The 10,052-nt window shown below is 41.2% G+C and overlaps 1 protein-coding gene across 1 annotated transcript; it reads right to left on the reverse strand.

Annotated features, from left to right (window-relative positions):
- Positions 1 to 3,873: 3,873 nt before the first annotated feature.
- On the reverse strand, positions 3,874 to 4,911 carry LOC143990309 (galactoside alpha-(1,2)-fucosyltransferase 2-like). Its single transcript, XM_077490362.1, has one exon. It carries the CDS (start codon positions 4,909 to 4,911, stop codon positions 3,874 to 3,876), a length of 1,038 nt encoding a protein of 345 aa, XP_077346488.1.
- Positions 4,912 to 10,052: the final 5,141 nt, after the last annotated feature.

Below are 10,052 nucleotides of genomic sequence, written 5' to 3' on the forward strand. Positions count from 1 at the left end.
GCTGATCCCCAATCGACTCCCGCCATGCGCAGATGTCCTGCTGGCCTGGATTCGGAGCTAGGGCAGCTTGCTGGCTGAGGCAGATCGGAGCTCCCAGCTTAAGCAGCCACCTTGGAAGCTTCGTGCATGCACTCCTGCCAATTACTCAGTCATGCGACACTGTACCCAAATAAAATTTTTATCATTTTTTTCACACAAATAGAGCTTTCTTTTGGTGGTATTTAATCACCATTGGGTTTTTTATTTTTGCGATATAAGTGAAAAAAGTGTGAAAATTTTGAATAAGAAACACTTTTATTTCGTTTCTATAGTAAAATTTTGCAAATAAGTAATTTTTGTTCATACATGTGGGCCAAAATTTATACTGCTACATATCTTTGGTAAAAATAATCCAAATAATTGCATATTACTTGGTCTCTGTGAAACATAGAGTCTACAAGCTATGGTGCAAATTATTGAAAATTGATCACACCTGATGTACCAAAGGCCTAACTCATCTCTTGAGGGCCTGAAATGTCAGGAAAGTACAAATACCCCCCAAATGACCCCTTTTTGGAAAGTAGACAGTCTAAGGTTTTTAGTAAGAGGCATAGTGAGTTTTTGGAGTTGTATTTTTTTCCCACAATTCTTGGGAAAATTAAGAAATTATTATTTATTTTTATTATTTTACACAAAATGTATTTCTCACACACACAGCATATGCATATTTTCAATTACACCCCAAAATGCATTCAGCTACTCCTCCCCAAGTATGGCGATACCACATGTGCGGGACTTTTTGACAGCCTGGCCACATAGAGAGGTCCAACAGGCAGAGAGCAGCATCAGGCATCTTAGGAGCATAAATTGCATGTAAAATTTCCTAAAGACCTATCACACTTTTGAAGGTCCTGGAGCACCAGAACTATGGAATTACCCACAAAATGACCCCATTTTGGAAAGCAAACACCCCAAGGTATATTGTATAAGGCATAATGAGTCTTTTGAATGGTTCATTTTTTTCCACATGTCTTCGGAAAACGTGGAGAGAAAATAAAAACGTATTTTTTTTTTTTTTTTACAGAAAGGTAAATTTATAAGATATTTCTAACACACAGCATGTACATAGCAAAAATTACACACCAAAATACATACTGCTACTCGTCCTGAGTATGACAATACCACATGTGTGAGACTTTTACACAGCCTGACCACATAGAGAGGTCCGCCATAGAAGTAGTACCTTCAGGCGTTCTAGGAGCATAAATTACACATATAATTACACATATAATTTAATTTCTTCCTATCACACTTTTGAAGGTCCTGGAGCACCAGGACAATGGAATTACCCACAAAATGACTCAATTTTGGAAAGCAAACACTGCGATGTATATTCTATGAGGAATGGGCTGCAGAAAGGTACTCGGGCACTCTAAGGCTACTTTCATACAGGGGCATTGGGGATGTCGGCAGTAAAGCACCGCTATTTTTAGCGACGATTTACCATCATTTTTGCAGCCCTTTTCGGACGCTAGCGGGGTGCTTTTAACCCCCACTAAAGGCCAAAAAAGGGTTAAATGTGCCAAAAGTGCTTTGCCGGCACTTCGGTGGCACTGCCGATTGATTTCAATGGGCAGGGGCACTGTACGAACGGTGAATACACCGCTCCTTCAGCGCCTCAAAGATGCGGCTTGCAGGAATTTTTTTGGTGTCCTGCCAGCGCACCACTCCAATGTGAAAGCACTTTGGCTTTCACACTGGAGTCAGAGGAGAGGCTCTTTACAGGCACTATGCAGGTGCTATTTTTAGCACTATAGCACCTGTAAAACACCTCAATGTGAAAGCAGCCGAAAGGTACTCGGGTACTCTGATGGGCTGGTGACAGGTACTCGAGTACTCTGATGGGCTGGTGACAGGTACTCGAGTACTCAGATGGGCTGGTGACAGGTGCTCGGGTACTCTGATGGGCTGGTGACAGGTACTCAGTTTTTCTGATGGGCTGGTGACAGGTACTCGGGTACTCTGATGGGCTGGTGACATTGGCTTTTTACCGTGATCAAAGATGGGCTGTGCCAGTGTGAGGAGCATCGTCCCTGATCGCCACTCATGCACAAGAACACTGCATGTGACTGGCTGTGATTGGACACAGTTGGTCCCGTGGTAAAGAGATGATTTTTATTGGCTCTTTACACTGATCTGGGATGGGCTGTGTCCCAAGGGAAACACCTAATCCCCAATCTCAGCACTGTGGGCCCCCGGGGACCTGCAGGAACGGTGAGAAGCCCAGGACGTCATTTGTCGCCCGCCTGGAGGGACAGAGTGTTCCTGCGGATGTCCTATGACAATAATCTGGTATGGAAGTGGTTAATATTGTGGGATTCTTTTAGATGAGATTTAAAAGGTCACTCACCTACAATCACCTCCAATGTTGTGGAATTGTTTTAGGGTCTTAATGTGCTCCTGATCACCTGTGGTGGACTGCGTTTCTTTTTTGAATTCTGCTGACCAGAAATGATTGGAAGGTTCTTTTCAGAGGCAGGATTGAAATTCCACTGATCACCAATATTTGTGGGATTGTTTTGGAGGAGGTTTAAATGTTTTTAATTTAACCTTGGCATCTAGCCATAGCGTACTGCAATTTCAGTGCAATATCATTTCATAATCTAGGAAACCTACTGTGCTTCCATTAATAATGTAAGATTCGCACTTGATTTCAAGTTGATTTCAAGGCTAAGCATCTCAATGCTAGCATGTGTTTTCATTTTTAAAAATGAGTGCAAAAAACATCATCACCTTGGAGTGTCCCCTTTCCAAAAAGAGTTCATTTTGGAATGATTAATTTAGCCATGACTAAAGTCTGACGGCCGAAACGCGTTGCCTTTCCTTTTGACTGTTCACATGCAATAATAAAACAATGTTTTAGCCGACACCAGCATTTCTCCTTTTTTGCATGTGCTATATGGAGGTTTACAGAGACTTCATAGGCTGAATGCTGTGTTCTTGAGGCACAGGATGTAGTAGCCTGGATGCACCTCCACCCCAAACTCACTCATCCATGTCTTTATGAACCTTGCTTTGTGTACAGGTCGACGTCATTTGGTGGAGGTTGGATTATGGTGTGGGGTTGTTTTTCAGGGTAGGCCCCATCATCATACCAAGACATTTTGAACAATTTCATGCTCCCAACTTTGTGAGAATAGTTTGGGGATTTCCGCCTGCCTGCCCCAAAGCACATCCCCCCCATGTTGAGGACATGTGACCTGGCATGGTTCGGGGAGGGCACTCGCTCGTCCCCTTCCTTTTCCTTGACCTGCCAGGCTGCATGCTCAGGTAAGGGTCTGGTATGGATTTTGGGGGGCTCCACACCATTTTTTCTTTAAATTTTGGTGTGGGGTTCCCCCTAAAATTAATACCAGACCCGAAGGGCCTGTTATGGACTGGGGGCAACCCCATGCCATTTAAAATAATTTACCAACCCTTTTTATTTTATTCAGCTGTCATTGGGGAACCCATTGAGAGCTGATTACTCATTGGTTGTTAAGGACGTGGCAGCTGGCTTCCCACCCCATTCCTTAACAACCAGCTTACACTGTGCCCTGATTGGGCAAAGCTTTGCTCAATCAGGGCACAGAATGCATTGTGAAGTGCTCAGTGCATTGCAGGGTGTACGTTGGGGTGAACACCTTGAAAGTTTGGGTGTTTGGCGAACAAACGAACATGCAAGTGTGCGACCCAAACTCATATTCGGGCCGAACCGTTCTCCCATCCCTAATTAACACATACAAAGACAGCATCACCCGCAAATTTATATAATTGGCCTGGTCGGTTATTTGTTATATCTTGACTGTCCCACAATGAGTTTAAAATTTGACTTACAATAAAATAAGACGAAAATTAAGGATGTCTTTGTGGAGACAGGTCGGCAGGAATTCCAATCCATTCTGGAGGGAATGAGGCTTCATATTTGAGAATTGTAAGGAGAAAAGAGTTTGGCAAAGTGTAGTTTGTAAGATAGATGGTTTCACCACCAGCCAAGTATGCAGCCCAATAGCCAAATGTCCCTATGGTCATAATGGTGTGGTTACAATGTGCCAGGAGGGCAAAATCATGGCCTGGAGAACCTTCCTCACCATCTCCAGCAAAATGTACATCTCCTAGAGAGGTATTAATGTTCTGTTTACACCAATCCATCCCATTACTGGTCACCACAAAGATGGGGTTATCATACTTATTTCTGAAATAATCCATAGCTTTTTGCATATAGTTTTTGTCGGCTACCACACCTTTCCGTTCCTGAGCCATGATCTGTACATAGTCCCCCTTGCGAACATGAACTCCGATAAAGGTCACATTTGTTCTTTTTCCTTTCAGGTTTGCAAGGTATGAATTTGCCTCTTCTTTAATATGGTCTTGAAAAGTGAATTCTTGTAGAATCTCCTCCCTTATGTGCTGATAGAAGGTCCATGAACGTGGAGCACCTTTCAATTTAATGTATTGTCCAGAGATGTTGGAATATTCTGGTAACATCCAATTATTCAGCTCAAATATTCTCCATTTAATACTGTCAGCAATTTCCTGATGAAGAACAGGCAATGTTATCTTAAATATCCTTCCTAACTCATTATGCATTTGTGGTAAGATGTAAGCTTGGTGTCCATTAAGCTTTGCCAGAGCATAAAGCACTGCATACTCCCCTATTCTGTTTCCAAAGCGTCCTTCAAGACGTGTAGTCCACATGACAGCATCTGATTGTTCATTGATGGGAAGTGATCTGTTTATGACACTTAGATTAATGCAAGATCTACTCCCATGGTATATAGAATGGGATGTTGTTGTAAGGCTTGATTTCAAGGTGAAATAATACCAGGAAATTAGTACATTAACAGCAAATACCAATAAAAGCACAGCCGTCTTCTTTAAATTGAGGCCCATTTCTAAACCGATTTTTTACAAGGCCTAGATATAAATAAAAAGGTAAGCAAATCACAAAAGGTGTTTATATGTGACATTGTTAAGTTACAGTATATGCATTAATCCTTTTAAAAGCTTACAAAATTGGTGCTAGTTCATAAATGCCACAAGAATACCTGCACTGTAGTGACATACAGTATGGTGATGTTTGTAATGTTGCTATAGGTGATTGTCATAAGAGAAAAGTAAAGGAGAGTATCTAATACATGAGTGATAGAAATAGATGCTAGACTTTAACCACTTTAGCCCCGGAAGATTTGGCTGCTGAATGACCCATCCATTTTTCGTGATAGGGCCCTGCGTCGCTTTAACTGACAATTGCATGGTCGTGCGGTGCTGCACCCAAACTAAATTGACATCCTTTTTTCCCACAAATAGAGCTTTCTTTTGGTGGTAATTGATCGCCTCTGTGGTTTTTATTTTTTGCTCTATAAACAAAAAAAGAGCGAGAATTTTGAAAAAAAAACACAATATTTTGTACTTTTTGCTATAATAAATATCCCCATTTTTTTTTTTAAAGCTATTTTTTTTTCTCAGTTTAGGCCGATATGTATTTTTATACATATTTTTGGTAAAGAAAAATTGCAATAGGTGTAAATTGATTGGTATGCACAACAGTTATAGCGTCTACAAAATAGGGAATGCATTTATAGCATTTTTATTATTATTTATTATTATTTATTTTTTTACTAGTAATGCCGGCGATCTGCAATTTTTATCGGGACTGCTACATTATGGCAGACACATTGGACACTTTTGACACATTTTTGGGACCATTGGCATTTATACAGCGATCAGTGCTATAAAAATGAACTGACTACTGTAAAAATGTCACTGGCAAGGAAGGGTTTAACACTAGGGGGCGATCAAGGGGTTAACTGTGTTCGCTGTTTGTGTTTCTAACTGTAAGGGGAGGGGACTGACCTAGAGGGGATGACAGATCGTGGTTCCTAGCTATTAGGAACACACGATCTGTCACTCCTCACAGAACAGAGCAGGGATTTGTGTGTTTACACACACGTCCCTGTTCTGTCTCTCGTGCCCGCGATTGCTTGTGACCAACGGTCATCACGACCATCAGCCACGAGCATCCACAGTGCAGTGGGCGTGTATGTGTGCGCCTGCTATCCCGATCCCACAAGCCAACGTATAGCTACAACGGTTCGTGGCATCCATTCTATTGTATTTTTTTTTAATTCTATTCTATTTTTTCTATTCTATTCTTTTCCATCCAAACTTAATATTATGTTATGGTCTTTCTATTTTATTATATTTGTTTTCTATTCAATTATATTCTATTTGTTTCTATTCCATTCTACTCTGTTCTTTTATTTTATAGTCTATTATGTTCTGTTTTACTCTATTTTATTCTCTTCTTTTATTTTCTGTTATATTCTCTTCTATTCTTTTTTTATATTCTATTCCTTTATTTTCTATTATATTTTATTCTCTTTGGAAATTGGAAAACTATTTAAATTTTGAAAACGATTTGAATTTTAAAACTAATCAAATTCAAAAATGAATTCAATTCAAAAACTTTTGGAATTGTAAAACGATTCAAATTTGAAAACTATTTGAAATTGATTTGAAAAATATTCAAAAGGATTGATTGAATTAGAAAAATACTAATTGATTTGAATATGAATAAATAAAACAAATTCCGAAAACAAATTAAAAGGATTAAACAAATTTAACTAAATTAATTTATGTTAATAACAAATCAAAATGAATACAAAACCAAAAAATTGTTTTCATGCTGCACATGTCTATTTTTTTTAGAACAATTTTATGCTGCCCTCCATGGCCCAGACCCCATAGACGCATCTGCGCCGAAAGCCTTCTTGGACCAGGTTCCCCTTCCATGGGTCTATAACGCACTCCTAGCCCAACTCAATGATTCAATCACCCACGCCGATGTCTCTGCCGCAATTGCAGGCCCTGAAAGGTATATGACAAGCTATCATCCGACACTATCGTACTGACCCTAGTTTCTGTCTACTAGACAATTCTTACAGGCGGTGAGTGCCTCCATTCAGGATTTTTTCCGATCAATATCCCTGTTAAATCTTGATTCTAAATTACTCTCTAAGATTATTGCTAATAGGTTGTCGCTAATTATGCCCACTCTAATCCACCCCCTCAAGCCAGTTTTTCTCTAGGTCGTTCTGCAACCTCTAATATTCGCAAGGTCCTTACTATTCTGTAGCACGCAAGGACTAACTCCTCCAGCAATTTATCTATTATCACCCTTGATGCCGAAACAGCTTTTGATAATGTGAATTTTCACTGGCTGCGGTTAGTTCTGCAAAGTTTTGCCTTCACCAGACCTTTTTTCCCCCGAATCTCTACTATGTACTCGGCCCCTTCAGCTAATGTAATAGCAGCAGGACATATGTCTCATGCCCCATACAAACGATCGGAAATTCCGATGTGGGCTTTTGGTCGGAAATTCCGTCCATGTGTATGCTCCATCAGACTTTTGCTGACAGAATTGATTAAAATGTTTGGCTTTCTGAAACTCCTTTAAACTATTCCTCTCTTAATGAAACACTGGGAACTCCAAAAACTACTTAAGGCTATCAACATTTTCCTATGGCGAAAACATCGCCCTCGCGTCTCCCTTCAAAAATTGTTTCTCCCTTGTTGGGTGGGGGGGGGGGGGTCAATCTGCCAAATATCAGGGTTTACAGAATGGTGAAGAAAAGGGTGGTGGCACTTCCAACATAAAATTATTATTTTATTGAAATTCAGTTAAAAACAAGGACATGACATGCAACATGCTGAAAAAGTTTAGCAAACGTGTTTCACACACCTGTGCTTAGTCATAGCGACTACCTGTGCTTAGTCATTTACAACTTGTCTTGCCTCCAAAGAGTGGGTTTAGATGGGATAACTCAAACCTCTAGATATTAACATTTTGATCTGGAATCCTAATTGACAGCCTCATGCAGTTTATATTCTTTTCTGCAGTGCAAATTTCAGTCTCTCTTCCTCCTCTAAAGCATAATTTACTCTTGCGAGACACGATTGTAGCCTGAGGGAGCTCAGCAAACAAATGAGTCTTTCTCCCTTTTCTCCCGATTCAAGGACATTCTCTGTTTCCACAGACATAGCATTCACTGCCTAGGCCTCTAAAGGACTTACTAACTTTGTACAACTCTTTGACCCATCTAATGGTAAAGCCTTGCCCTTTCATCAACTTATGATTCATTACAATCTAGCTGCCCACCACCTTCTTTATGCTCAAAAGCTGTCAACTTTGTAACTAGACTATGTTCCGATAGAGATGTACGGTTCCACTACTCTCTCTTGGACATCCTCTTGGACCACCCACGACTCAAGATATCTGTTATCTACAAACATCTGGACTCTTGCCTCACTAAATCAAAAAACCCCATTCTCCAGAGGCCTTAAGCCCTGTACACACGAGAGGACTTATGTCCGACAGACTTCCGAAGGAGTTCCGTCGGAGTTCTGCTGGAATTCTGACGGAGTTCTGCTGGAATTCCGACGGAGTTCTGACAGACTTTTCGGCTGAGCGGACTTGGCCACACACAATCACACTAAACTCCGACGGATTCGAACGTGATGACGTACGACTGGATTCGAATAAGGAAGTTCATAGCCAGTAGCCAATAGCTGCCCTAGCGTCGGTTTTAGTCCGTCGGAATAGCATACACACGAGCAAATTTTTCGAAGGGACCGGGTCCGGCGGAGTTCCTTCGGAAAAATTTGAAGCATGTTCCATATTCTAAAGTCCTTCGGACTTTGGCGAGTCAAAAGTCCGTTGCAGCCCACACACGATCGAATAGTCTGACGGACTCAGTCCGTCGGACTTTGGATGTTGAAAAGTCCGCTCGTGTGTACGGGGCTTTAGACCTTATTCTGGTCAAATACAATACAACCTGTGTCTTCGGCACCAATGAGTTCTGGAGGGAACAATAATTGAAAATCATGCACAGGGTCTATATACCCCACTTGACATCCACACGCTCTCCAGAACAGCAGCAGTGCCCATGGTGCGGTATGCACAGGCCACCCATGTATCACAGCTGGGGTTCTGTCATCACATCGCTCACTTCTGAGATCACCTGGATAACTTCACTGCTTTGGCCACAGGATACCATCCAAGCAGCGATTACCTAACCTCTTTTGTTTGCATTCTTTGACAGCACCCTCTTTGGCTCATCGAAAAAGCAGAAGTTGGTCGTCTCATGCCACAAAACTTTGCTTTATGTCTGCTAGGAGGGCTATTCTCAAGCGGTGACCTCTGCCATTCCTCCACATGTTGCAAATGTGAAAAGAGATCTACTGTGTCTGCAATGGAAGGCAAAACTAGACATATTTCTGTCTCGCATTAACCTTTCATCTTGTTGAAATAAAAAGTGGGACCAGTATATTACAAGGGTTTTACCAGCTTCAGGAGTACCGACTCCTTACCCCCCACCTATGATCTCAGGAGTGACCCAGCTCCTTATTTTACCCCTTCAGGACTGATGCCACAGGTTCCTCCTCTTGATCATCCACCTTCTTACCAATATTGTACTGCTGTTTGCTATGTGTTATTTGGGTTTGATATGCAATGTCCTTTAGTCAATGTTGCTGATAATAGCTACCTATTCACTGATTAGGTGTTTGATAAGTCCGAGCTCACTGATAGCTCATGTTCTGTAAATTCCTAGCATAAGCCACAATCCCCTTCCTCTTCCCCCTTCTCCCTCTACCCCCCCCCCCCCCCTTTGCCAGCACTATATTGCATACAAATGTTTTTTCAACCTTCTTTACACAGTGTTGTACCTGCAAATGTATTATGTTTTTGACTTTGTGTGTAAGGAAAAAACAATAAAGTTTAAAGTTCTTTAAAAAACAAAAACAAGTCACATGTTCCATCCCTGAGGTTGTACCACCTAACGATTAGCTTTAAACTAGGTATGAGATTGAAAGCAGACCTTTATACGTTTTTAACTTTACTCGATCTTGATCCTCCTACCCTCCTTTTTGAAATTTGCAAAGAAAAAAATGGGGGAGAATTCCTATTTCCAGCAGAGCACACCTAGCACATCTGTCTTTCTTTCCTAGGAAATAAAGATGTCGATGTCCCC

Source organism: Lithobates pipiens, unplaced genomic scaffold (assembly GCF_037356315.1).
Source record: "Lithobates pipiens isolate NorthernLeopardFrog02 unplaced genomic scaffold, aLitPip1_a1.2 Scaffold_18, whole genome shotgun sequence".
Taxonomy (NCBI): Eukaryota; Metazoa; Chordata; class Amphibia; order Anura; family Ranidae; genus Lithobates; species Lithobates pipiens.